The following is a 27,173-nucleotide window of genomic DNA, read 5'->3' on the forward strand; positions in this document are numbered from 1 at the left end:
ACTGAAAAGTTCTGATAGCTCAGCTTCAGGCATAGCTGGATCCAGGTGCTTAGGGATTTGGTTAGTAATTTGTCCCTCCCCGTGTCTTGGCTCTGCTTCCTCCGGGTTGGCCCTTCCACGTGGTTAACTGAAGGCTGCCTGCAACTCCAGGCTGACTTTCGATAAGCAGAGAGAAGGTACTTCTTAATAGTTCAAGCAAAGTCCCAGAACCCACCCTGAGAAACCAGGCTGTTAGCAGAGAAGGGATGAAATCTGAGGAGGCGGGGCACCTGTCTGGCTCAGTCGCAGAGCAGCACCGGTTGTACGTTTGAACCCCATGTTGGGTGTAGAGGTTACTTAAAAATAAAATCTTTAAAAAAAGGAAAACTGAGGAAGCATCATTAGTCACTGCAGCGTGGGTGGAGAGGGCCAGAGATAGGACTGACACACTGAGGGGTGGAGACTTGGACAGAGACCAGCTTCTGGATTCCTCCTCAACCTTTGGTTGTCTCCCTTCATCACAGCCTGAGAGGAGCTGCTTTCTAGCTATAGGTGCCCTCCCCAGAGATCTGGAGGGGGCACTGTGGGACCACTGTGGGTCTTCTCATGGCTCACGCTGGGTCCCCCTGCTCGCCAGTCACACGCTAATGCACCTGAGGAGGACAGTCTTTTTCCAACCCATCTCCTTTCCAAGAAAAGAGTCTCCTTAGGGTCCCCAGGGACCAGGGGCAGAACAAGAGGACTTGAATAGGCATGAGCCACCCAGAAATTCCACTTTATTTCAGAGGAGCCCCTGCCCATTTTTGTTGGGTGGCCCTCAGGGGAGTCTGGTCAGGGCCTCCACGCCCGGGCCCTAGGCATCCCAGCAAGCAAAATCTCTGCTTTCGGCACTAGGGGGTCAGCGGGATGTTTCTGGAAACCGAGTGGACTCCTCTGCCCGGTGCCATCCCCTTCTCGCCCCCACGCCCTCTCTAAGAGCACCCTAGCAGGGGTTGCAGGCTTCACTGTGGGTCCCTGAACAAGTCCTTGCTCCTTCCTGGTGTATACTCCCCTGATCTATAAATTGGGATCATGGGTGGTAAACCCAATGCCTATAGGGGCCTTTTTATTACACATTCATTTATGAGTGAAGTGGCCCAGGTGTGATACCTGGGGGCTGATAGGAACTGTGGCGGGGGGGGTGGGGGGGTGTCACAGCCCTGGCTACAAGGCACCCAGTTGTGGAGCCCAGGGTTACTCAAAATTCTCATTTTTCAAGAAAAACCAGAAATCCAGCCTTTAAGTGGAATCTTCCACACTTGACAATTAATTCAAAATCAGAACCCACGCAGAATTGGATTTGGCTTGTGGAGGTCCGATGATGTCTTGGGGGTCCCCATGTACTCTTCCTGCTACCAATTCAACCCACCTCATTCTGTGACTCCCCCTGAGTCTACATCTGGCCTCACCCCAGATAGCCTGTTAGCACCCAGGGGACAAACGTCCCCCCGCCCCGCCCCCCCCCCCCCATTCTTTACTGCTGTCAGCTTCATCCCTCACGGTGCAGCAGAATTGGTGGTTCTACCGGATCTTTGGTGGAGTATCCGTTGAATGACTCACTGATGAACCTGGAGGTGACCTCCGTTAGTGAGGTGCTTTGGGCAAAGCTGACCCAAAGAAGCTCAGAGAGGGCTAGAAATAATTTGTCCAGTGCATAGCAGAGGTCAACACGGAATGAGAATATAGGGTCATCTAGGACCAGAATCATCCATGTCAACAGCCGTCCTGATGGAGAAAGAGCGAGCAAGAGTCCCAGGCTGGCTCTGTGCTGCTTGGCCCCCTAACCTGAGCAGGTGCTAGCTTAGCTACTGCAGAAATGAAGGATACATGGGGGCAGGCAGCGTTGCAGGGGGACTCCTGGAGTGGAGAGGGGTCTTAGTATTCTCCTGGGCAATGCCCAGGGTTGCACAGTGCCAGCAGCCCTGGCAATGCTAGTGCCTGCCCCTCTACCCATCCTTGAGCTCCGCCAAGATGAGTAGCCGAGGCCCTGTCCGTGCCCAAAATGTCTTGGTACCCCTATTTCACAGTTGGCAAAGCCGAGGTCGGGCAGGGGCCCCGCTGGGTGACCCAGCCTCTGGGAGCTGGGCGGCCCTCACAGCCCGGAGAGTCCCGGGACTACAGGGGCCCCGGGCAGGGGGCGGTGCCGTCCCAGGTCAGCCCCGCCCCCGTGTCCAGACGCACACCTGGCGGCAGTCCCAGCCAGGTGTCTGGCCTGGAGGCCGGGCCGAAAGAGCAGGCCCAACTGGTCCCAAGGGCCCAGACCCTGCCAGCCCGCACCGCGGTCCCGCCCCACTCCCACCCCGGGTCGAACGGGCGCGGTGCATGTGACCCAGGGCCCGGCTCCCGGGAGTTTCGCGCTGACGCCGCGTCACCCCACTCGGGGCCGGGCGTCCATTGGTTGCGCCCCGGCCCGTGGGGGCGGGGTTTGTCTGGCTCCGCGCCCCAACTCTCCTGGGTCTCCGGCCGCTGCCCTGCCCCGGGTGAGGAGCCAGCACCGCTCCTCCGGCTGCCCAAACCCTGAGAAAATCAGGGACGACAGCGCTGTGCGGCCGTGGGCAAGTCGCTTTACCTCCCAGTGCCTCAGTGCCCTCATCTGTAAAATGGGAATTACAGCCCCGTCCTCCTGGGATTGTTGGGAGGAAAACATGGGTTAACACTGGTAAGCGTTCAAAGATTGTTGCCAGTGCAGACACAGCCTGCCAGCATCACTGTCGGCCAGGCTGGGACCCCTGCCCCTCCTAGACACACCAGGACGGGGTGGGGGTGGGGGGGCATCACCACATCACCACGGCTGTGCCCCTCCGTGCCCTGGCACACTCCTTCCTTGTGTGAGTTCGGATCACTCCAGCCAAGAGAGGTCTGGGGGGCTTGTTTGGGAGTCTCAAGCTATTTAGGGGGAGGAGCCACCAAGAGCTTTCCCTGAGAACTGCGGAGCCCCATCCTGTCTTTCCTCACTCTCACCTTGAGAATTGCCCTTGGCAACGTAAGGCTGTGAAGCAAAGTTTTTTGTCTTTTAGGTTGCAAAGGTATAAAGCACCCCCCACCCCAACTATCACCCATGGCAGGGGCTTCAATTTCAATTGGCATTTCTAGCCTGGGCTGCAGGTCTCCTGTTGACCCTGCCTTACCCTCTTTCTCCTAACTCCTGAAGTTATGGCATGCATATTTATTGACTCATGCTCTTTACATATCTGGTAAATTCATTTAAAGAACGGTGAGGCAGGTATGTTGTGATGATGACTCCAACACAGCCTACCTGCCTCTGCAGAGTGACGCAGGAAGGGTTATTCTCATTTCACAATCCAACAGCCGAGACTCAGAAAAGTGGAAGGGCTCCAGGTCACTAAGCAAGCAGGTGAAAAGCGAGGCCAGCATCCTGACTCTGGAAAAAGGTGTTTGTTTGTTTGTTTGTTTTTAATGTTATTTATTTTTGAAAGAGACAGAGACAGAGACAGAGCGTGAGTGGGGGAGGGGCAGAGAGAGAGGGAGACACAGAATCCCAAGCAGTCTCCAGGCTCTAAGCTCTCAGCACAGAGCCCCACGCGGGGTTCAAACGCATGAATCAAATCGCGAGATCGTGACCTGAGCCGAAGTCAGATGCTTAACTGACTAAGCCACCCAGGTGCCCCCCCCCCTTTTTAATGTTTATTTATTTTTGAGAGAGAGAGAGAGAGCGGGGGGGGGGGGGGTGGGCAGAGAGAGAAGGAGACACGGAATCTGAAGCACGGTCCAGGCTCTGAGCTGTCATTGCCCTATGTAGGGCTCTAACTTACTAACCGTGAGATCACTCACGACCGACACCCGTAAGATCATGACCTGAACCACCCAGGCGCCCCTGGAAAATGTGGCCTTCATAGGCTTCACTCAGTACCCGCTCTTCTCCGCACCCCTCTCCCTGGGAAGGACTGTTAGAATTTTCAGGTTAGTCACCAGATTCCCAAGGCCTCCTGGGTGCTTGGCTCCTGCTTGGGGTGGTAAGGGACTGGGTAGGGGGGCAAGAAGAAAGATGGTTGGGGAGAACACAGATCCCTCTATGCTCCCCAGCAGAAGTTCATCTAGATCCTTGGGCGGATGCCAGAGCAGGGCCATTTGGGGGGCAGATGCGGTTTGGAGACCCCCATGGCTTCTGGCCACCCTTGTTCTGGGTAATTTTCCACAGCAGCCACTTCTGGGAGGGAAACAAAGACAGCTGCATGTACAGGCTGAGCCCTTGGGACTTGGGCCTCCAAGTCTCTCCTGGCCAAGGCACCCCCCTTCTAAAGTGCCCCACTAATTTTACTCCCTCAGAAGGTGTGGCCAGACAAGCTATATCTGGAGCCTGAGCAAGACAGTATTTGGGCTGGCATGACTCACTGAGGTCAGGGGCTAGGAGAGACTGGGGGTCCAGACCTCTGATGGGTCTTCTTGGCTACTCTCCACTTGCATACTTCCAGGGACAGGCAGCTCACTGCCTTTCCAGTTTCCGATACTCAAATGTTCTATTTTATCTCAATCCGCCTCCATGGGTCCCTCCCTTGCCACCTAGCTCTGTCCCCAGTCCACAGGGCCCAGGGTTTGGCCTCCAGCCATTTTCCTAGCGAAACTGCCTCCTCTGACCCAGACCCAGCCTGTCATGATCCAGGGCAACCTGGCTCAAGTCTAAAGCACAATCCACCTCTTCCTTGTGTCCCCATTCTGGCTGCCGCCAGTGCTAAGCACCGAGTTTGGAGTCAGATAGCCCTGAAGCCCTGTTGTTGTCCCTGGGTAACTGTGTGCTTGGGCAGTTAGAACTCTGGGTCTTCCTGTGTTCCTGGTTACTGAGGCCAGCTCACCTCCAGGGGCTGTACTGGGTCCACTGGCTCCCAAATCCCTGCCTGTACTGTCACCACAGCTGGATCTGGGAGGAAACCTGATTAAATCAGGAAGGGAAATTGTCTTTTCCAGGCTCCCTTTGGGCTATCCTCTTATCAGGAGACCAATCTGATCTAAGGAAACTGGGGGTGGGGGGTGGGGGTTGCAGACTGATCTCACAGGCCCAGCCCCCTGCCCCCCCCCCCCATGTAATCACTAACATCCCAACCAGCCTATGGAGAAGCAGCACCAAGCTCCAGTTCCAGCTGATGAAACTAAAGCACAGAGTTGGCAGGAGAGCTCACAGCAGGTCTTTACAGCTCGCTCTATCTTGGACAGATCTGTCTTGTTCTAAAGAGCCAAATCTAGGAAGTGAGACTTGTCCAGACCCCACAGCTCACCAGCCCCAAGTCCAGAGACATTTGGGACAGGCCCTGTCCTGGAGTTTCCACCCAGACCCCTTGCTTGGTGTTGGAGAAACTGAGGCCCAGGGAGGGCCCATTGCCTGCCCGAGCGTCCCTGCAGCAGTGGGCCAGAGGCTGGATAAAATGAATGACTGGAGGGCACACTGATGGAGGGGCCGGTTGGAGGTAGGTTTTCGAGGCTGACCCGGTGGCCTGGTCCCGGCTCTCTCCAGGTAGGGTGGGGCCGGCTACCCTGGAGGGCGGGGCCTCCCGACAGGGCCCCGCCTCCGCCCCGCCCTCCCTGCGGAGCCACAGCGGGGGAACCCAGTTTCCGAGGAACTTTTCGCCGGCGCCCGGCCGCCACCGGGGCCAGGACAGGACGCGAACGCGCGCGGCGGCGGCAGCGGGTCGGGGCCGGCGGACGCGACACTCGCTGCGAAAGTCCGTACGCGGCGGCGGGCCCGGCGGGCCGCCCGGAGGAGGCAACTGCGCCATGGACGAGCCGCCCTTCAGCGAAGCGGCCTTGGAGCAGGCGCTGGCCGAGCCGTGCGAGCTGGACGCGGCGCTGCTGACCGACATCGAAGGTACGTCAAGGGCCGCTTGGGCTCCGCGGGAGCCGGGAGCTCAGGCGGCGACCGGCCTTTGTCTCCCCCGCCGGCGCGGGGCGCCGGCTCTGTACTGCTTGCGCGGGGCTTCCCCGCGTCTCTGGGCCGCGCGCTGTGGGCCTCCTTGTCCAGACCGCTCTGAGCGTCCCTGTGCCCGCCCTGGCGTCTCGGGCCACGCCTCGCCGGGTCTCTTGGAGGCTCAGGGCCGGGCACGTGCGCCTCTGAGCGTCCCGGGCCCCGCGCCGCGCAGCCCGTGAGTCCTCAGCCCAGTGTCGGCCGAGGCGGGAGCTTGAGACCTGGGCGTCGCCGAGGCCCCGCCCCTGCTCCAGCCTTGACGTCAGCTCAGGGTTACTCGCGGTCATTCCCTCCGGCCTGAGAGTTCAGCTCGGCTCAGAGCTCACACGCATGCGCGCGGCGCTTCCTCCTGTCTCTCCTCCCTCTCCCCTCCACCCCGCCCCCGTCCGGTTCCCCTGGTCCAAGACGGGCATCGCTTCTGCAAACATTCATTCAACATTTACTGAATGCCAGGCCGTTTCCTAGGCGTTGTGCGGAGGGGGGATTCACAGGCCGGCCTGGGATCCTCCTTTTCTTGGGAGCACGTAAATCCACCAGAAAAACCGCAAACGGATATTTAGTTGCAAGCTGGGGTGGAGCAGGGGTGGGGTGAGACCTCATTGAGCAGACTTTTGAGCTGAGACTGAGAGTCAGCCCCGGACCCTCCTGGAAAGGATGTTTTCCCAGCCGAGGGCGTGGCAAGGGCGAAGGCCCCGAGTTTGAGGAGTTAAGAGGAATGCACTGGAGGTGAGGTTGGGACGGTTGATAAAAAGAGGATCCCCTGTGGGCTGGAGGGCGGACTAGGACTGAGGTTTACTCACATCTTTGAAAGCATCATTGTTTGCTTGACAGAGGAGGGGTTTGGGGACAGTGCGGCAGGTACCATTTGGGAGGCTGTGGCCCCACTTTGTAGATAGGGCAAACCACAGTCCCCAGCAGACTGCCCTCCGTGGTCGCTTTGCAGTTTCAGCAACACCGGCTAAATTGCGGTTGGTCGATGGGGAACCTGAGGCCAAGAGCACAGGACTCAAACCTCCCACAACCTAGACAGACATGTCCATGGAGCCCGTGGCACCTGGGGTTACCAAAACAGGCACATCTAAGTCACCCACTCCTGTCTTACTGCAGCCTTGCATGGTAGCTCAGCTGGCTGTCAGCCTGGGGTCTTATCAGCTCCCCTTCCCCACGGGCCAGGCCAGGGGAGGGTCTGGGAGGAGAGATCCTGATTGTGGGGCTTTTCCAAAGCAGGACTTGAATCTGGACACTACTCACTTACTTTGACGTCCTGCCCAAGCTCTCTCAACCTCTGTGCCTCAGTTTCCCACTCTGGATACAAATGCTTCCCTTCCTAGGGGAGTTGGGAGAATGGAATCAGGGCAGGTGTATCCAGAACACAGGTCTGGCATAGACCTTTCTTATTGACTCATAGAAGCATTAGGTCCTGAGGCCCAAAGGCCAGGCCCTCCCAGCCATTGGGGGCTGGGGGCAATTAGGCATCAGCTCTACTCTGTGAGAGAAGGGGAAAACACTGGGGCCTCTTGCTGGTTGGGGCTTGACGTTTGCCTGCCACAGTAGATTTCTCAGCCTTTATCCAAACTTTCTGTCCGCCCCCTGCCCCCCGCCCCCGCCCCCGCCAGTTACACAGAGGATCTCTTTGCATTATAGAAAAATTAGAAAGTGCAGGTGAGCAAAAAAAAAAAAAACACAAAAAAAAAAAAACAACCAAAATCTTCCTTAAACCCATCACGCAGAGATAAGCTGTGTTAATTATGTGGGGGATTATTTTCTGTGTATGTCCATATATATATATATATATATATATATATATATATATATTTGTTTTTGAATGGCTCTACACTTGTGATCTACTTTTTGAAAACATCATTGAGGTACAATTTACCTGTCGTAAGATTTACCCATTTTAAGTGTACAATAAGTTTTTACGTTGACCAAGTTGTGTTGACCATCACCAGTTAGTTGTGGAACATTTTCATCCCCTCTATTTACAACTGCTCCCTGGTCCCACCCAGCCTTCCACACCCAGCCCAGGCAACCGCTAATGTATACTTTTATAGAGAATAGGGTCCATTAGCTCACAGCAGGTTGTAACTTGCTTTGTTCCTGTATCTATAGCCAGGCAGCAGTCGAGTTCCTTGGTTTATCTACTGGGTCATCCAGGTTGTTCTGTTCTTATAAACTGTACTGCAGGGGACACCCCAGGCCAGTCTTTGCTTGGATGGATCCTTCTTTAGTTCTGTAGGCAGACGTTCTGGGAGGGGAATTTATAGTCAGAGACCAGGCCTACTTGTGAGGCTTTTACCCTGTCCTTGGAGAGAGGCAGATTCAGGGTCTAGAGAGATGTGACTTGGGTGTGGGAAAGGTACGGTCTCCAGGTCCCCTGAGATGACAGAAGGTTGAGAGGTAGGCCAGGCAGGCCTCGAGTGCCTGAAAGGGTAGATGGACTGAATCTCGGAGGCAGTGGGGAGCCCTGGGGGGGATTGGAGCAAGGCGTTGCCATGCCTGGGTTATATGTCGGAAGCTTCCTCTGGCCGCTGGAGTGGGGGAATCACAACACTAACTGAACACTTACTGTATCCTGGCACCTAGCTGACCATTGGGTCCCCCTGACAACCCTGAGTAGGGTAGACTTCAGATCTTCATCTTACAGATGAGTGAGTGCCTTGAGGCACACAGAGAGGTTAAGTGACTTGCCTGAGGTCACATAGCCAGAACCTGGCAGAACCAGGATTGAAACTCAGGCTGTGGACTCCAGAGGCCACGCTCTTAACTGCTGTACTCCTAAGAGTGGGGGTGGGGGTGGGAAGCAATAGAACAGGGAGCCCTGGAGGCTGCTCCATGTGGGGCTATGCTGGGGGCCTGGGAGTAGGTCAAAGAAGGGTCAGAGGCCACGCTGTCACCTCCCTCTCCCAGCCCAGAGCAGCCTTGAGTCATGAGACGAGGACTGTCACCAGGCAAGGGGCCAAAGGCCTTGAGCTCCACCCAGCCCTGATGCCCGGCTTTGCCAAACCCTCTGTCCTATGACGGGTTTGGGGGCGGAGCTGCCAGCATGAGCCCTTAGTTCTGTGGGTGAAGGCATTGCCTGGGCCCGGTACACCCCAACCTCCGGCGAGCTCCGTCTCCTCCCAGGGCCTCCCGTTCTGGCTCTGTGCTTTGGGGGGTCCTTGTGGCAGTGGGTGGAGGCAACGAGAGAGCAGTCCTGTGCCATGTTTGGGATTAGTGTTAAGCCCCCGGCAGGTTTCACTGCTCTGATTAATTTCTCAGATCTTGTACATGCTTTTAAATGCCGGAGAGGCAAGTGGCCGTGAGATTCCGGCAGGGGCCGGGCTGAGTAGTCACCCTGGGGGCGCTGGTTTATTTGAAGCCTTTGGTGGCACAGTTCATTCTCCCCTCTGCCCGGGTATCCCCACCTTCACTCTTTTTCATACCCCGGCAGTCCTCCCAGACAGGGTGGCCTTCCTGGATCTCACCCCTCCCCGCCCCAGCTCAGCACTGGCAGTGTTTTCTGGCGCTCTCCCTCCCGGCCCTGGGGTCCGTCAAGGTACCTGAATAAACCACAGGAGGGCCTGCCTTCTAGGTCTCAGCCCAGGCCTGTCTGGCTGTTTTCTGGCTCCAGGGCAGTCCTGGTGGAGAGAACACACATTGGGGGCCATTCTGCCACCCCCCTCCCCACCTCTCCCCGTGTTATCTCACGCCCAGTTCTTCCCCCAGTCCCACCAGGAGGAAATACAGTGCAAGACTGCTTACTGTTCAGCTCTCAGCTCCGGGCATACAACTTCTCAGTCCCCAAACAGCGATGGCTCCCCAGTGCCCCCAAGATAAGGTTCCTTTGTCCCAGCATGGCGTTCCTGACCTGCAGGGCTTACCAGACCTGTCTCTTCGGGGGGATGGACAGAGGCATGCTGGGAGTAGGTTGAGGTGTCTGGGGGTTACCTCCTGTCCAATGTTCACTTTGCTGTGGACGCAAACATCCTGAGTGACCTGGTCAACCCCAGGCAGGGGTCACCGCCAGGCGGAGGACTGGGATCTGGACTTTGTCTGAACAACAGGTGCAGCTCAGTTGGGAATGGCAGCACTGACTGGCCAGAGGAAGTATCTCTGGCCTTGTCTCTTGCCAGCCATCGGCCCTGTGGATGTGCCCTTTGATCCCCAGACCCGACCAGGACGGCATTCGTGTGACACCTATGTCCCATGTGGCTACACAGAGGGGGTTGTGTGAGGGGAGGCAGGAGAGCCTTAGAGACAGATTTGGGGCTCCCACAGGGGGGGATCTTCAAAAAAAATTTTTTTAATGTTTATTTTTTTGAGAGAGGGAGAGAGAGAGAGAGAGAGAGAGACACGCACGAGCAGGGGAGGCACAGAGAAAGAGGTAGAAAGAGAATCCCAAATCCCAAGCAGGCTCCATCCTGTAAGCGCAGAGCCCGACGCAGGGCTTGAACTCATGAACCATGAGATCATGCATGACCTGAGCTGAAACCAAGTCAGAAGCTTAACCGACTGAGCCACCCAGGTGCCCCTGCAGGGGCGGGGTGGTCTCTAAGGCTGGCTCCAGGTGTGTGGTTCCCATGCTGAGTTTGGGAGGTGGCACAGGGAGAGTTTGTGGCCTGGAAAGGCCCACCCCCACCTGGAACCCTGCTCAAGCTCACCCCCTCCCCCCAAGTGACGCTCCAGCTCTCTCCCAGCAAGCCTGTCCCTCCCAGTCACATGCCAGGCCTACCCCTCCTAGGGCTCTGGGGTTCCCACCAGATCGCAGGGGTCTTCAAATTCAACCCCTGCTGTGTGACCATGAACAAGTGGCTTAACCTATCTGGCCTTCAGATTTTCCTCAGTGTACTAAGAATAATGATAGAAGCATCTTCTTGTGAGTGCCTGGGTGGCTCAGACTCTTGATTTCAGCTCAGGTCATGATTCCAGGGGTCGTAGGATCGAGCCCCATGTCCGGCTCCTCACTGTGCACGGAGCCTGCTTGAGATTCTTTCTCTCTTCCTTTGCCCCTGTACCCTTCTCACGTGATCTCTCTGTCTAAACAAACAAACAAACAAATGAAAACCTTTTCTTGGAGTTGTGGGCAATCAACCCATTAGAGCTCAGCCCATTTAGAGCTCAGCCTCTAAATGAGCTCATTTAGATCAAGGGCTTACGTAGCACAGGACACATAGTAGGCCCTCAACCAATTTTCATCCTTTAGAGCACTTAACCAGGACCCGGCACCTAATATGTTTAGCTTATTATCCAAGGATCCTATGTTGGAAGTTTCTATGGACTGTGGTTCCAAGTTCTCAGCACCATTTTTGATTCCGGCTCTCTGCTTGGGAGACAAGGTGGGGCTGGGTAAAGTGGGGAGCCTCTCACCTCTCCCCCTGCCCGATCCCCAGGGGGCAACACCCAGTCCTCAGCTACCATTAAAGATAAAGAGACTAGGGGCGCCTGGGTGGCTCAGTCAGTTAAATGTCTGACTCTTGATTTTGGCTCGGGTCGTGATCTCACGGCTTGTGAAAATGAGCCCTATGTCAGGCTCTGTGCTGACAGCCCTGAGCCTGCTTGGGATTCTCCCTCTCTCTCTCTCTCTCTGTCTCTCTCTCTGTCTCAAAACTAAATACACATTAAACAAAACAGCAGCACGTGGCCTTCGAACCAATACATCCTCTTCAGGTTGAAAACAGGCTGCAGGTAAACAACCCAAAAGGGGGAAATAGATGTACGGCACTACTATTTAGACAGGGGACAGCTGCTCAGCGGTAGGGGACTGCCCCCAAACTGCCACTGTCTCGGGCCCTGGGTTGGTTTTCAGCTGCCAAAATGATGAGTAGGTGCCCCAAGCCTTCACCTATGACAAGATGTCTGAATTGGTGCTTCCTCGCACCTGGTATAGTGGCCATCTTCCGGGTCACGTTCAGGGTTGTTTGGTGTGTGCCGTTGGGAACTAGCGTGTGGAGTGACACAGAGGAGGGAAGAACCTGAGAAGGTGACATCAGATCGCGTTTTGAAAGAGGAGCAGTAGTTTGCTAGGTAGACAAAGGCTACCGGGAAGGGCATTCCTGGTAGAGGGAACAGCCTGGGCGAATGCATGGTAGCCCCGAATAGCATGGCGTGTTCGGAAAGCAGACGGGGAAAGTGAGGCAGGGAGAGAGCCCTGTGGCCGGAGACCGGCAGCGGGACGGTGGCTGGCTGGCTGTACAAACCTCTGATTCTCGTCCCCTCTGTGCTCAGCCCTGTGCTGAGTGATGCCAGGGTTCGGGCCCTCCCAGGCAAGGCCCGGCCACTAATGGTGGTCAGGAAGGCCTCCGGGAAGGGGCAGTGACAGAGCTGAGCCTTACTGAGCTTTGTGCTGCCTCCTCTTCCGTTCTTGCACACCACACACACCTCCTGACCGGATACAAGTGCTGCCAGCAGGTTGGGGCAGAGCCAGGCTGGAGCGAGGGCCCTCTCCTGTCTCTGGCAGGCTGGAGCTGACCAGTGTGGACTCTGGGGTTGGTGGACCTGTGTCTGAGTCCCAGATTCTCTCCTTGGCAGAGGCAGCCACTTGGACACACGGCCTCTCTCTGAGCCTCAGTTTCCTGGTCTGTCTCGAGGGCCCATGCCCAGGTATGCTGGGGCTGCAGCCATGGGCCCATCCTCTTCCAGGAAGAGCCAGCACACATTTGCACCCCCAGGCAGCCCCGAGTGCACAAAGGACAGTCTGTCCCCGTTGCATCCATGACCGGCCGAGGTCGTGCAAACCTGCTGACCTGAATCCTCAGGAGGATCAAGGAGGCACTGGTAGGAGCAGCAGGAATGAATGGCAGGCAGAGCGTAGCCCTGGCTTCCCAGAATGTTCGGCGAGTGTCCCATCCCTGCCTCGTGCCCTTCAAGCAGGCAGAGGTGGAGTGCTGCGGGCGTCCTATAAGCCCTGTCCCATGTCCTCTCCTGTGACGGTGCGGCTTTATATCCTTCACTGTTCCTCAGAGTTGTGCAACTTTGTGATCTGCATTGCACGGGACAGTTTGCAAATCCTTTTCCTGCCCATTTCCTGGAGAATTGGTGTCCTTGGCTCAGGCAACAGACAGCCTGGAATCTCAGCTTCCTGGCTGCCTCCCTGAACTCTGTCCCCTCTTTGCTCCCTTTGCTCTGGCGACACTGGCCTCCTTGCTGTCTCAGCATCATCACACCAAGCTTGTGTCTACCTCAGGGCCTTTGTACTTGCTGTTCCTTCTGCTCCGGACATTCTTCCTCCCTCCCGGTCTCTTTCATTCAGGCCTCTACTCACATGTTACCTCCTCAGAGAGGCTTGCTGATCACATGTGTAGCGGCCCCTCGCACTGTCTTTATGTGGCCTCTGTTTCTTCGTGGTGCCCGTCACCATCTGTACCCACAATTCCTCCATGTATTTGCAGACTGTCGGTCACTGGAACATAAGTTCCACGAGGGAAGGCCTTTATGCTTTGTCCCTGTACCCTCAGTGCTGGCAAAGGCCTGACACACAGTAGACACTTAAGAAAAGGCAGTAGATATCGTCAGAGAGACAACTCTGGGCTTCACGGACCAGGCCATGTGAGGGAGGTGGTGAGCTCCCTATCTTAAGAGGCTTGCACACAGAGCTTGTTTGGGGTTCAAGGCCTCATGAAGGTTGGATGGGCTGGAGGCTTCTGTGATGATCAGATCTGGGCTCCTGCCAGTTGGTGGTATTGGGTCCTCCCAAGATTTCCATCATGGCCTCACAGAATAAACAGGCCAGAGAATAAAAGGCTGCCCCACATCTGCCTTCCAAAGGAGGTTTCAAGGTAGAACCAGGGAGGGAGAGGGGCTCAGGTTTCCTGTTGGGCCCTGCTACAATCAGGGCAGGACTGGAGAAAGGAGAGGAAAAGGGAGGAATCCAGGCTTGGGGAGGAGGTGAGGAAGGTGAAAGATTGGAGGGGGTGCGAGATGGGCCCACTGAGGCTCAGAGTCTATGCCTCCTTTTCTTCCTTGTGTTCAAGGGCATGGACCTTCGGGCCTTCTGAGTCTCTCTTTATGCCGGAAGCCTAGTGTTCAGCTCACTGGAGAAGGGTCCACCACTTGGGAGCCATGGCCAGCTTTTTGGGGCCCGCTGTCTTGGGCACTTCTCTTGCCTCGCCCTAGTCCCAGCCCAATTTACTCTGCGTAAAACTATCTTCATTAAATGGTCACGGAGCTCTGACTTGAATGTTGCAAGTAATGGGCGACTCACTACCTGCCTTAACAGCTCTAGACCATTTTATTTGCTGCAGAGGGACTAACGTTTATTGAGATCTTGCTGAATGCTGGGTGTTTCATACACTTGCTCTCTTATTATTTTTTTTTCATTTTTTTTTAGTGAACCTACAATGTTGTATTAATTTCAGGTGTACCATATAGTGATTCAGCAATCCTATACATTACTCAGTGCTCATCCTGATAAGTGTGCTCTTAATCCCTGCCACGTCCTTCATCCATCCCCACCCCCACCCTCCTCCCCTCTGGTAACCACCAGTTAGTTCTCTGTAGTTAAGAGTCTCTTTTTTGCTTTGTCTTTTTTCTCTTTGGTTTTTTAAATTCCACCTATGAGTGAAAGCGTATGGTATTTGTTTTCCTCAGACTGACTTCTTTCATTTAGCATCACACTCTCCAGCTCCATCCATGTCGTTGCAAATGGCAGTAGTTCATTCTTTTTGATGGCCGAGTAATATTCCATTGTATATGTTCATTTTTCTTTCAGCTGTTGATGGGCACTTGGGCTGCTTCCATAATTTGGCTTTTGTAAATACTGCTGCAGTAAATATGCTTGCTCTTCTAGAACCCCACCCCTGTCACCTCTGGAGACCAGGGGTGGAGGCTCAGAGAAGGGGAGTGACCTGCCTGGGATTACGTGGCAGGTGAGGCACAGAGGGAAGGCCCGCCCCGTTGGCCGTATGGGGAAGAGGAGGGCTGTAGGGCTTGCTCTCAAATTTACCCCCCCTCTTAGCTCTGGCACCCAGCTTCTGCAGGAATTGGCGGGCACATTCAGCTCCAGGGGAGAGTGAGATGGGGGGCTGCTCAGGCCGTGAGTTCGGGGAGAGGCTGGCCCCTCATATGCCACCAGATGCCTTGTGACACGCAGGCCCTCTTTCCCGCTGCATCTTAGCTTAGACCGTGTCCTCTGCCCCATGGCCAGCGCCCCCTCTCAAGAGACTTTCCTGACTCCTGCTACCCTCAGGGGGGCATTGGGTGACCATTCTCCCTCCTACCTCCTCAGGATGGAATGGGGGCAGCGCACAAAGATGTGGGAAATGGAAAACAAAAAGGCATGAAACTGTGGAGAAGGGAAGAGAAGGATGAGACAGGAAGTGGGTGTCCCAGGCCTGACACCCTCAGGGCTGGCCCTGGCCCTGCCCTGAAAAGTTTCAGGCCAGTATTTACTTGTCGGTCCTGCCACATTCTGGGCTCAAAAACTGGGGAACGTGGTAAGGAAGAACAGAGCCGTGAGGGTCTGCTTTTGAAACTTGTGCGTGGAATTCAGGCCTTGGTGTCTAACCTGTCTTCAGTCTTTCCAGCAGCAATGCTTTGGATGAGGTCACAGTCTTTCCAGCAGCAATGCTTTGTTTTGTTTTTTTTGGGGGGGGGCGGTGAGAGAGGGTGTGAACACCCATAAGCTGAGGAGAGAGGGAGGTGGAGGTGCTAGAGAATTTCCTTATCCTTGGCACCCCCTCCAAAGCCATGGAAAGATCTAGAAAGATCAGGAAGTAGATGTGTGTAAGGGAGATGGGGCTGAGTTTCCTTGTTTATAGGCTGGTGGAGAGGGAGAGAGATTGGGGGCAGGAGGGACTCCAGGCCTGAACACGCTGCTCACTCTGCCATGCCTGCCTGCCTGCCTGCCCAGGATTCAGCCACCCTCCAAGGCCGCAGGAGACAGAGACAGAGGAGGGGCAAGCCCCCGTGCTACAGTTGAAGGCTGGGGCAGGACTTGCTGGTGGTCTGTTTGGCCACAAAAGCCCAAACTGGCAACCTGGGCAGCTTGCCAGGCTCTGTTCATCTGTATGTGTGTCGAACTTTGACCTTACTCAGAAGGGGAGGCAGTCCTAGGTACCTCCTCAAAAGACCCCCAGAGCCCGTCACCCATGCCTTCTTTACCTTCTGTCCCAGGGATTAGGCTGCCTCTTGGGCTCCCAGGACCCTGCAGTGAATAAGTGAGTCAGGCTATACCTGGCGATTGCTGGGGGGGGGGGGGGGGGGGGGGGGGGGGCGGGGTTATGAGACCTTGGGGGCCAGGGCAGACTTTGCTGACCTCCTTCCCTCCACCCCAAACCCAGATTTCTCTGCAAAAGGACATCTGTGCAGACAGAGGACTCAGGTTCCAGTATTACCTGAATGAGTAGTTTGGGATAAGGGTCTTCCTTCCTCACTCTGGGCCTCAGTTTCCCGGCTCTGGCCAGTTATTAGTCATCCATGTGCTGGGGGATGGCCCAGGAAGGGAAGGTCCCCGCACCTAAGACCAGGCGGCCCTTGGCCTTACGTCAGCGCTTCTTGGTACTGAGCGCAGCACCCATTTTCTCCTTCACTTTTCTCATTAGAGGCCCAAGGAGATGTGATCATCCCATTGTCTAGAGAAGCAAACTGAGGCCTAGGGGTGGGGAGCCGCCCAGAGTGTCAGCGATTTCCAAAGAGTGTTGGGGCATCCCTTCCGGGGGCCTCCCGGTCCCGAGCCCACTCCGCGGCGCTTCGCGGATGTGGTCGGAGCTGGGGGCTTAAAGGGGCCGGTGACCGCCAGTAACCCCGGCGGGTGTCGGCGCCGAACGGGTTAAGGGCCCGCGCCCGCGAGTAACCCCGGCCCCATTCAGTGCCGCGGGGTGAAACCCGAGCCCTAGCCGCCGTCGGGGGTGGGGCGGGGGCAGGGGCGGGGCCCTAGTGAGGCAGTGGCGCGGTCGCTGATTGGCCGCGCGCGCTCACCCCATGCCCGGCCCGCGGCCCCGGGGGGGGCGGAGCCGGCGGGGGCGGGGCGAGGCGGGGGGCGGGGCGCTCGGCGGGCTTTAAAGCGCGGCGGAGCCCTGACAGGTGGTCTGCGGTGCGCGGAGACCGGCAGGCCAGCCGCCGGGGCGCCCCGAAGGGGCGGCGGGCGCGGGCCGCGGAGCCATGGATTGCACGTTCGAAGGTATTTTTTGGAGGACCCCCCCACCCCTTTATCACAGAGCCTCCACCTCCGCTGCGGGGTCACCACCCCTGGTTCCCTCAGAGGGGGGCGTGTGTATGCAGTGGCTGTGGAGCTCCCAATAGGAAGAGCCAGTTCCTGAGGGGGCGGAGTGCCAGTTCCCGGCTCTCACTGGAGTTGGTGGGCCACCCCCACCCCCCATTATTTACCCCCACCCAGGCGTTTGGAGTGAGAGGGTGGCCTTCCCAAGTCCTCCAGGGAGGAGTCCTGCTGTCCCGTCTCCCAGCGCCCCCCACCCCGCTCCCGTGAGTCAAATCTGGGATCCCAGACCTGGATTCAGTTTTTCTTTCAGGGCCTCGGTTTCACCATCTGTCAGAGGGGCTCATGAGGGCTGGGGTGAGGGATGGGAAGCCCCGCAAGTGAAAGTGCGGTATGCGTTTCCCACCTGCATCAACCCCCCCCCCCCGCCCCCCGCGGACCCATGGGGTGTTTCCATTGGAGGACCCAGGGAGACTGAGCCCGGCACCCCCGTCTCATGCTGCTGCAGCCCATAAGGAGGTCCCCTCCCTGCCTGGGCACCTGTCAGTAGGAAGGAGGCAGGCAACAGTGAGTCCCACGGGGGGGCCAGCTTCCTGTCCCGCAAAACCTTGGGGCAGCCCTGCCGTGAAGGGCTTCATCTTTTCTTGTTGTACAGACGAGGAAACTGAGGCCCCGTGAGAGGAGGCTGTTGGCCCAGGCCAACAGTGGCGAGCAGGGCCGGGAGCTCAGGCTGGGGACCTCGGGGGCCCGCGGGGGTCCCAGGGCTGTGCTCGTGGGTCCTGCAGAGCACTTTAACCCAGTGGGTGGCTGCCCCTGCTGGGTTAGAGGGCCCCGGGCCAACACAGCCAGGCAGCTAGTCTCCCGCCAGCTGGGGCAGAGGCTGGGGCAAGTGGCGGGGAGTGTGTCCCAGTCTGTACGAGGAGGAAGGAGTCAGGACAGACAGCATTCGCTTTTATAGAGGGGAAACTGAATGGCCTGGTCTCGAGGCTGCTTGGCTGCAGGGTCGGTCTGGGCTTGCGCCCAGAACACGCAGGGACACACTGGTTGGCACACACGTGGCCAGCGGCTGGCTCAGCCCCAAGCCTCGGCCTGTTCCACAGAGGAATGGGTTGGTGATGGCAGCCCTGACGTCCGCAGTCCTGGGCCTAAGCCCCAATTCTGCCTCAGCGTAGGTGTGGGGCAAGTGAATGGGCCTCGTGGGACCGGGTCCCTGCAGGGCTGTGACCTTGTCCGGTTGTTGCAAGGACTGTTGGATACATACGAAGCACCAGGCATTGCTTCAGGTGTCACAGGTGCCCAAGCAATGGCTGTGTGTCTGGGGGCACGGGCTTATGTGGGTGGCTTTCTATTTCTGCATCATTGCTCCACGCGTACAGCTGTGTGGACAAGAGGCAGGGAGTGTATGATGCCCTGTACAGGGGCCAGCCCCTGCCCTGCTGTCACTCACACAGCCTCTTCTCCTTTCTCCAGACATGCTTCAGCTCATCAACAACCAAGACAGCGACTTCCCGGGCCTGTTCGACCCACCCTATGCTGGCGGTGGGGCAGGGGGCACAGACCCTGCCAGTCCTGATGCCAGCTCCCCGGGCAGCTTGTCTCCATCTCCTGCCACCATGAGCTCCCCACTCGAAGGCTTCCTGGGGGGACCCAAGGCGACCCCTCCACCCTTGTCCCCTCCCCAGCCTGCACCCACCTCATTGAAGATGTACCCGTCTGTGCCTGCCTTCTCCCCTGGGCCTGGTATCAAGGAGGAGCCATTGCCGCTGACTATCCTGCAGCCCCCAACCCCGCAGCCCCTGCCGGGGTCCCTCTTGCCCCAGAGCTTTCCGGCCCCAGCCCCACCGCAGTTCAGCTCTGCCCCTGTGTTGGGCTATCCCAGCCCCACTGGAGGCTTCTCCACAGGTAAGGGGGGGGAGCGGGGCATGGGGGGGCGGGGACAGCAGGAGCACAGAGAGGAAGGTCTGCTGCCGTCTCGGGAGAGGAATTGGCAGACTTTAGACATTGGGCCTCTGCTCTAGTGCCTCAGACACCCCGGTACTAGCAGTCCTTGTGTTCTTGTTATTTTGGGGTGAAGCATTGCCTCCCACTCTGCCGGGGTGTCCACATCCACGCCGTCCTTCCAAAGACAAACGCCCGCCAGGAAAGCCTGTACATCTGCATTCGAGCTCTAGGCATGGGTTGTCCCCATAGGAAATAGGCCCCGGGGGGTGATGACTCATCCAAGGCCATAGGGTGATAGGGCCCTGAAAGGTAGGTTGAAAGTGGGTTAGGGCAGCCTGTGCCCGCAGCCCCAGCCTTTATCTCTGCAGGGACCCCTCCAGGGAACACCCCGCAGCCGCTGCCTGGCCTGCCACTGGCTTCCCTGCCAGGGGTCCCGCCCGTCTCCTTGTACACCCAGGTTCAGAATGCGGCCCCCCAGCAGCTGTTGACAGCCACGGCCACCCCCACAGCAGCCCCTGGAACAACCACCGTGACCTCGCAGATCCAGCAGGTCCCGGTGAGGAGGGCTGGCCGGGTGTCAGGAAGGTGGCTAGCCCCGGTTCAGACTCCCAGCTCTTGGCTGAGGCGTCCCCCTCTCCCAGGTCCTGCTGCAGCCCCACTTCATCAAGGCGGACTCTCTGCTTCTGACGACCATGAAAACAGACGTGGCGGCCACCGTGAAGACGGCGGGTATCAGCTCCCTGGCCCCTGGCGCGGCTGTACAGACAGGGCCCTTGCAGGTCGGTGGCATGGGTGGGGCAGGAGGTCAAGGGGTCTGCGCATGTGCATGCCCGGCTGGTGACCCGTACCGGCCCTTTAGACCCTGGTGAGCGGAGGAACCATCCTGGCCACAGTGCCGCTGGTAGTGGACGCCGAGAAGCTGCCCATCAACCGGCTGGCAGCCGGCGGCAAGGCCCCGGGCTCGGCCCAGAGCCGTGGCGAGAAGCGCACAGCCCACAACGCGATTGAGAAACGCTACCGCTCCTCCATCAACGACAAAATCGTCGAGCTCAAGGACCTGGTGGTGGGCACTGAGGCGAAGGTACGGGCAGCAGTTTCCAGAGGCGCTGTCTGGGGTGACCCTGGGGAAGGAGGTGACCGGAAGAAAAAAGAAGGATTGAGACTGAGCCTGGGCCGTGGGCTTTAGCCTCCTTGGGCCTGGCCAGGGCCAGTGATTCAGCTGCACTTCATGGAGGGAGGCTCCCCTGTGTGGGGGGCGCTAACTTAGGTACTGGGGATACAGCAGCGAACAGACAAAAACCCTGCTCTCTAGGAACAGTCGTTCTAGGGGGGACGGGGGGTGACAAGAAACAGGATAAATAAGTAAGCGTTAGAGCACGCCATATGGGGATAGTAGGTGCTGTGGAGGAAAATCAAGCAGGAAGAGGGATGGTGAGAGTTGCACATCTAAACCACCTCACAAAGGTGACATTACATAAGCAAAGACCTGAAGGAAGTGAGGGAGTGAGGCATGAAAACGGTAATAATAGCAGCAGTTAGCTAGACACCGTTGTATGCATTTTACGTATTAATCTTGATGCCCATCCGGGGAGTTAGGTTCTCCTGGGGGAAGAGCATTCCGTGTAGAAGACATAGCAAATGCAAAGGGCCTGAGGCAGCGGTGTTGTAAAGCAGCGTCACCCACCTCGCTTAGGTGCCTACTTGCCAGGCCTGACCGGCTCCCTGTGCTGTGTCTCTCCTACCACCTGCAGCTGAATAAGTCTGCTGTCTTGCGCAAGGCCATCGATTATATCCGCTTCCTGCAACAGAGCAACCAGAAGCTCAAGCAGGAGAACCTGAGTCTCCGCACGGCTGCCCACAAAAGCAGTGAGTCCTGGCCTCACCCTTCCCTTGGCTCTGCCCACCTCCCCCGCCCCTGCCTGCCCCTTAAGCTCTAACCCTATAAGGGCCCTTAGCCCCTCTTTTGGCCCCAACTGGACCTTCAAGAGCTGGGCAACCTCCTAGTTCCCCTCTCCACAGGGCCCTACGCTGACTTGGAGTGGGTATCCTAGCCTTCACCCCCAGCCCTGCTCCTTTCTGGCCCACAGAATCTCTGAAGGACCTGGTATCAGCCTGTGGCAGTGGAGGAAACACAGACGTGCCCATGGAGGGCATGAAGCCCGAGGTTGTGGACACGCTGAGCCCGCCACCCTCCGACGCCGGCTCGCCCTCTCAGAGCAGCCCCTTGTCCCTTGGCGGCAGGAGTAGTGGCAGTGGTGGCAGTGGCAGTGACTCAGAGCCCGACAGCCCAGTCTTTGAGGACAGCCAGGTAGGGTCCTGCCGTTCCCTCCCCGCCCCCCCCCCCCCCCCACCCCGTCTGTCTCCCTGTGATAACATCTGAGCCCTAAGACTAGGTCAGGAAGAGGCCCCTAACATATCCCACCTCCCATTTTATAGACAGAAAAACCGAGGCCTGTAGTCATGTGAGGTCCCACAGTGAGTGTGGGTAGAGTGCTGAGCCCTTCTTCCTTGTTCCATCCTCTCTGGGCCACTCCCGCTCTGCCCTCCCTGACCTGCCCACCACCCCCCAGGTGAAGCCGGAGCAGCTGCTGTCCCCTCACGGCCGGGGCATGCTGGACCGTTCCCGCCTGGCCTTGTGCACACTCGTCTTCCTCTGTCTCTCCTGTAACCCCTTGGCCTCCCTGCTGGCCAGCCGGGGTCTCCCCACCCCCTCGGATGCCAGCAGCACCTACTACCATCCTGGGCGCAGCGTGCTGGGCACTGAGGGCAGAGGTAGGACAGGCCAGCGTGGGTATCTTTGGGTGAGAGGTGAGAAGGGATACTCGGGGGGACCCTAGGCCCGTGGAGCTGGGGCTCTGGGTTTCCGGGGAGTTGTGTCCCCCATCCTTCTGTCTACCCCCAGATGGCCCTGGCTGGGCCCCCTGGCTGCTGCCCCCACTGGTCTGGCTGACCAATGGGTTGCTGGTGCTGGTCTTCTTGGCGCTCCTCTTTGTCTACGGCGAGCCGGTCACACGGCCCCACTCAGGCCCCGCCGTGCACTTCTGGAGGCATCGCAAGCAGGCTGACCTGGATCTGGCCCGGGTAAGGGGTCAGATCCTGGAGGTGGGGTTGAGGGGACTGGGCGGGGCCGGGACTTAGGCAGCCCCCGGGAAAGTGCTGGGTGCCACTCCCCGTCCCTTCCCTGTCATGGTGAATCGGGCCCTGTCTTCCCCACTCCTGTCTAGCCTTCAGACTCCCATTGAGTGGGGGACACTAGGGTCATGGTGCACAGCCCAAGGTGGAAGGATCTTCAGAGCAGGAGGGGTATCGCGTGCTCAGATTCCCTGACACCCCTTTCCTTACCTGGCAAACCCTCATCCCCAGGGGGACTTTGCCCAGGCCGCCCAGCAGCTGTGGCTGGCCCTGCGGGCGCTGGGCCGGCCACTGCCCACCTCCCACCTGGACCTGGCCTGTAGCCTGCTCTGGAACCTCATCCGCCACCTGCTGCAACGGCTGTGGGTGGGCCGTTGGCTGGCAGGCCGGGCAGGGGGCCTTCAGAGGGACTGCGCCCTGCAGGCGGATGCCCGCACCAGCGCCCGAGACGCAGCGCTCGCCTACCACAAGCTGCACCAGCTGCACACCATGGGTATGAAGGGTGGGGAGCCGGGCCTGAGGGGCTCCTGCCGCCCCTGCCCCACACCCCGGCCTCACGTCCTGCCCATTTTTCAGGGAAGTACACGGGCGGGCACCTGGCTGCCGTCAACCTGGCACTGAGTGCCCTGAACCTGGCGGAATGCGCGGGGGATGCCGTATCCCTGGCCACACTGGCTGAGATCTATGTGGCCGTCGCGCTGAGGGTCAAGACCAGTCTCCCGAGGGCCTTGCATTTTCTGACAGTGAGTGGGTGGCGGGCTGGTGGGGACAGGGCTGGGGGCGTGTCCCTGCAGCTCTGACCAGGGGCTGCACTGGAGGAGGCAGTTGGTCACGGGTGGGCTCCCGGGCCTAGCTCGGGTCTCGGGCCAAGGTCTGGTTTTGAGTCCCTGTCTGGGTCCAGTGTGACAGCCCAGCTCCCCTCCCCTACAGCGCTTCTTCCTGAGTAGTGCCCGCCAGGCCTGCCTGGCCCAGAGTGGCTCGGTGCCTCTTGCCATGCAGTGGCTGTGCCACCCTGTGGGCCACCGTTTCTTCGTGGATGGGGACTGGGCCGTGTGCAGTGCCCCGAGGGAGAGTCTGTACAGCTTGGCCGGCAACCCAGGTGCTCTCTCACTCCTGTGCCCATCCCCTGTCCTCCCACCTCTTCCTTTGTCCCCCGTGCCCATGACGCCCCCCGTCTGTCATTGCTGTGGAGGCTGCAGGAACGGGAAGACTGGCTCTGTCTCAGTGGGGGCTCCTCAGAAGCAAAAAGGGAGACAGAGATTTGGGGGCAGGTGGTTGATTTGGGAGGTGATCCCAAGCAAGACCATTCATTGTGCAGTAAGGAGATCAGATGGAAGGGGACAGGCTGACAGAGGCACGTTATTAAGTAGACTACACTGGCCAAGGTGGGTCATCCTATCCAAGGACGGGTGGGAGCATTTATCTGTCCCACCTGCATGACCAGGAAAGAGCACTTGGTGGGGAGAAGTGGATGTGGGGGCCCTTCCTCCCACCCCGCTCACCCACTCCTCCCTGCAGTGGACCCCTTGGCCCAGGTGACTCAGCTCTTCCGCGAACACCTCTTGGAGCGAGCACTGAATTGTATGGCTCAACCCAGTCCCAGCCCTGGATCAGCTGATGGGGACAGGTGAGGGGCCCTACGCTCCCCTGCAGGCAGGCGCCCTCCACGGTGAAGTCTGGGAGTGGCTACGTCCAGGGCCCTGTGTGGGTGGCCAGAGCCGGGCTGCTGTCCACCCGCTGGGTGGCCCCAGGCGCATCTCAGTTCCTCCCTGGGTCCGCTTCCGCCCCGGCTTGGCAGGAAGAGATGGCCGCATGGTACAGCTAGCACATCAGGCTGCGCTCGGGTGGGAGGTGAGGAGGGCTGGGGCCTGCCCAGGCCCCCTGCCACCTGCGCTGACTGCCAGTCCTCTCTTCTGATGCAGGGAATTCTCAGACGCCCTTGGGTACCTGCAGCTGCTGAACAGCTGTTCTGATGCTGCCGGGGCCCCAGCCTGCAGCTTCTCCATCAGCTCCAGCATGGCCACCGCCACCGGTGAGCCCCCAGGCCCCTGCCCTGTGACTCCCAGCTCAGCTTCAGGTACAGTGTGGCTGAGTTGCAGGGAGCCTCCCCACCCACACCTCTGCTCCCTACAGGCACAGACCCCGTGGCCAAGTGGTGGGCCTCACTGACGGCCGTGGTGACCCACTGGCTGAGGCGCGACGAGGAGGCGGCCGAGCGGCTGTACCCGCTGGTGGAACACCTGCCCCGCGCCCTGCAGGAGTCCGAGTGAGTCCCGGCCGGAATCTCCCGGCCCCCCCCCCAGCACAGTGCTGCTCCCCCCAGCCTTTGTTCCGGGCCGTTGGGGTCACCGCCTTTTCTTCCCCGTGAAGCCACAACCAGGGCAGTGGGGAGCTTAGTGAGGGCCTGGGCCCCGTCTGACCATCAGTGCTCTGCCCTGGCCCCAACAGGAGACCCCTGCCCAGGGCGGCTCTGCACTCCTTCAAGGCTGCCCGGGCCGTCCTGGGCCGCAGGAAGGCAGAGTCTGGTCCGGCCAGCCTGGCCATCTGTGAGAAGGCCAGCGGGTACCTGCAGGACAGCCTGGCCACCACACCAGCTGGCGGCTCCATTGACAAGGTGAGGGTTGGTGCCGGGGGCCTCGCAGGTCTGGGGGGCGGTCGCCGCCTTTCCACTCCCCGGACGTTCTTCCTTGGGTTGCAGAAGACTGTGGGGTTAGCCTGACAGTACAGGACTTGAGGCCCGGCTCGCCTTGCTTTTCTGGCTGAGGCTTGGGTCCAGGGGAAAGTGGCCACCCCTCCGCCCCCGCCCTCAGTTTCCCCACCCCCAGGAGGAGGGGTAGGGTGAGTGGTCTGGCAGAGCCCTCTTTGGAGGCTGCCCCTGTGGCAGGCGGCAGGTGTGGGGGCCTGGAGAGGCGGGCGGCCCCGCGGTGCATTGCTGTTGCATTGCACGTGAGTGAGGCGGGTGCAGTGCCTCGGCAGTGCAGCCCGGAGCCGGCCCCTGGCACCGCGGGCCCCCACCCTTCCCCTCCAAGAGCCGGAGCCCCCCTGACCCCTGCCCTGCCCCCCACCCCCAGGCCATGCAGCTGCTCCTGTGTGACTTGCTCCTTGTGGCACGAACTAGCCTGTGGCGGCGGCAGCAGCCGCCCGCGCCCACCCAGGCCTCGCAGGGCCCCGGCACTGGGGCCCAGGCCTCCGCCCTCGAACTGCGTGGCTTCCAGCGGGACCTGAGCGGCCTGAGGCGCCTGGCGCAGAGCTTCCGGCCTGCCATGCGGAGGGTGAGTGCCCACGGGGCCACGAAGCAGCAGGTGCGGGGAGAGCCGGGGCCTGGCCTGAACCCCGACTCCCCCGGCCTCCTCGTGCCCAGGTGTTCCTACACGAGGCCACGGCCCGGCTAATGGCAGGGGCCAGCCCCACGCGGACACACCAGCTCCTGGACCGCAGTCTGAGGAGGAGGACAGGCCCCTGCGGCAAAGGTGAGAGGGGCACCGCCCTGGTAGGGGGCGGGTCCTGGCCCCGCCTCCCCTCCCCTCTCAGCCCAGGGGTGTGATGGATGCGGAGGGAGACTGGGTAAGAGAGGCAGAGACCAAGGGACTTAGTGGTGCTTGCCTGATGGCGATGTCCTACCTGTCAAATGCACCGGGGGCCACCATCCTCTGTGGATGGACGACTGTGCACGCCTCTCTGAGTCAGTGGCACGGGACAGGCCCTGGGGAGGGGTCTGAGGCTCCACTCGGTGCGCCTCGAGGCGCGCGGGGAGGGCGGCCAGTGGGGCGCGGACAGGCCCCGAGATCCCACCCGGCACGGCCCTGCCCCTGACGCGCGTGCGGTGTGCACAGGCGCGGCGGCGGAGCTGGAACCGCGGCCCACGCGGAGGGAGCACGCCGAGGCCTTGTTACTGGCCTCCTGCTACCTGCCCCCCGGCTTCCTGTCGGCTCCAGGGCAGCGCGTGGGCATGCTGGCCGAGGCGGCGCGCACGCTCGAGAAGCTCGGCGATCGCCGCCTGCTGCATGACTGCCAGCAAATGCTCATGCGCCTGGGCGGCGGGACCACCGTCACCTCCAGCTAGACCCCTCGCCGGCGGCCCCAGCGCCCCGGTATCCTTCGGCCTGTGTGCCGGGACGGAGCCTCGACGGCCAAAGGCAGCGACAGAGACGGTCCACCCACGGACGGCACTGTCTCCTGGGGGGGGGGTGGGGGTGGGTGGAGATAGGAGGCACTCAGGTGCTTTTGCTGCCTCTTCACCTGGGAGGCCGGAGGGGGCGCGAGCCCACCACCCCGACTGCGCCCCAACCGAAGAGGGAAGAGCGGCGGCCAGCATGGTGCTGACCTCTGGTGGCCGATCGGGGGATTGCAGGGGCCTGGCCGGCCGATGTCACCTCCTGGCTCTGTAGGCACCCGGTGGCTTTTCCCCCCTTCTGTCTCAGAGAGGGGTACATTTCACTGAGCTGAGGGGGGCTGACTTGGCTTTCCCAGCCAGCAAGGGGGCCCTACTCCAAGGCGCCTCTCTCCCTTCTGGAGAGACTTGTACATAGTGTAGATCAGGCGCACCAGCCTCCTGGCCTCTGAGGCTCAAGTGTTACTTTGCCTTTTGCAAACTTTATTTTCATAGGTGAGAAGTTTTGTACAGAGAATAAAAAATGAAATTATTTATAATCCGGGTTTTGTTCTTTGGGGGCGGAAGTTGTGCGCTTTTGCTGATAGAAGAGCCAGAGGGGGTCCTTTGGGTCTCCCCTCCCCACCCGCTTCCTGCCCTAGACCCAGGCAAAGGTTTCCCACTCTTATCCGCCATTAGGAACTAAAGTTTCCCCTTCGATATGGGAGGCCTGTGGGTACGACCTCTAGGTGACCTGGATCCCTCCAATTTGTGAGCCACACGTTTGGACTGTATCAACCCTTGATCCTTAAGAGCTGTTCTGGTTTCAGCTGCCGCTTCCCACGTCCTTACTTCTACCCCTATCAGCCCTCGGGTGACATGAGAGGACGCCATGTCCTTAAGGACCTACTGTGATAGGAACTACAGACTGGTATCCCTGTTTG

At 59.2% G+C, this 27,173-nt stretch overlaps 1 protein-coding gene and 1 long non-coding RNA gene across 9 annotated transcripts; one reads left to right on the forward strand and one right to left on the reverse strand.

The window, feature by feature from the left end:
• The first annotated feature begins 5,563 nt into the window (after positions 1-5,563).
• Positions 5,564-26,336, forward strand: SREBF1 (sterol regulatory element binding transcription factor 1). Of its 5 annotated transcripts, XM_086686208.1 has the most exons (21): positions 5,564-5,836; positions 6,659-6,672; positions 16,934-17,030; positions 18,537-18,968; positions 19,376-19,563; positions 19,649-19,786; positions 19,867-20,088; positions 20,759-20,873; positions 21,095-21,315; positions 21,578-21,779; positions 21,910-22,088; positions 22,371-22,632; positions 22,716-22,882; positions 23,070-23,238; positions 23,658-23,766; positions 24,062-24,171; positions 24,273-24,405; positions 24,588-24,753; positions 25,211-25,411; positions 25,501-25,609; positions 25,973-26,336. In XM_086686208.1, the coding sequence occupies exons 1-21, from the start codon at positions 5,746-5,748 to the stop codon at positions 26,200-26,202; spliced, it is 3,555 nt and encodes a 1,184-aa protein (XP_086542334.1). In that variant the 5' UTR covers positions 5,564-5,745; the 3' UTR covers positions 26,203-26,336. The 5 variants fall into 5 exon arrangements, with proteins under 5 accessions (XP_086542334.1, XP_086542331.1, XP_086542330.1 ...); XM_086686205.1 differs by lacking the exons at positions 6,659-6,672; positions 16,934-17,030 and having other exon boundaries at positions 19,388-19,563; XM_086686204.1 differs by lacking the exons at positions 6,659-6,672; positions 16,934-17,030 and having other exon boundaries at positions 5,565-5,836; positions 24,279-24,405.
• On the reverse strand, positions 6,706-12,291 carry LOC147574076 (uncharacterized). 4 transcript variants are annotated; one of them, XR_015243901.1, is made up of 4 exons: positions 9,677-10,078; positions 9,475-9,552; positions 8,009-8,180; positions 6,706-6,986 (listed from the first exon to the last, which is right to left on the reverse strand). It is a non-coding gene; the product is annotated as an uncharacterized LOC147574076 (long non-coding RNA). The 4 variants fall into 4 exon arrangements; XR_015243902.1 differs by lacking the exon at positions 6,706-6,986 and adding an exon at positions 6,993-7,259 and having other exon boundaries at positions 9,677-10,079; XR_015243900.1 differs by lacking the exon at positions 6,706-6,986 and adding an exon at positions 12,112-12,291 and having other exon boundaries at positions 7,815-8,180; positions 9,677-9,884.
• Positions 26,337-27,173: the final 837 nt, after the last annotated feature.

Source organism: Puma concolor, chromosome E1, assembly GCF_028749965.1.
Source record: "Puma concolor isolate L17-30 chromosome E1, mPumCon1.1.hap2, whole genome shotgun sequence".
NCBI lineage: Eukaryota > Metazoa > Chordata > Mammalia > Carnivora > Felidae > Puma > Puma concolor.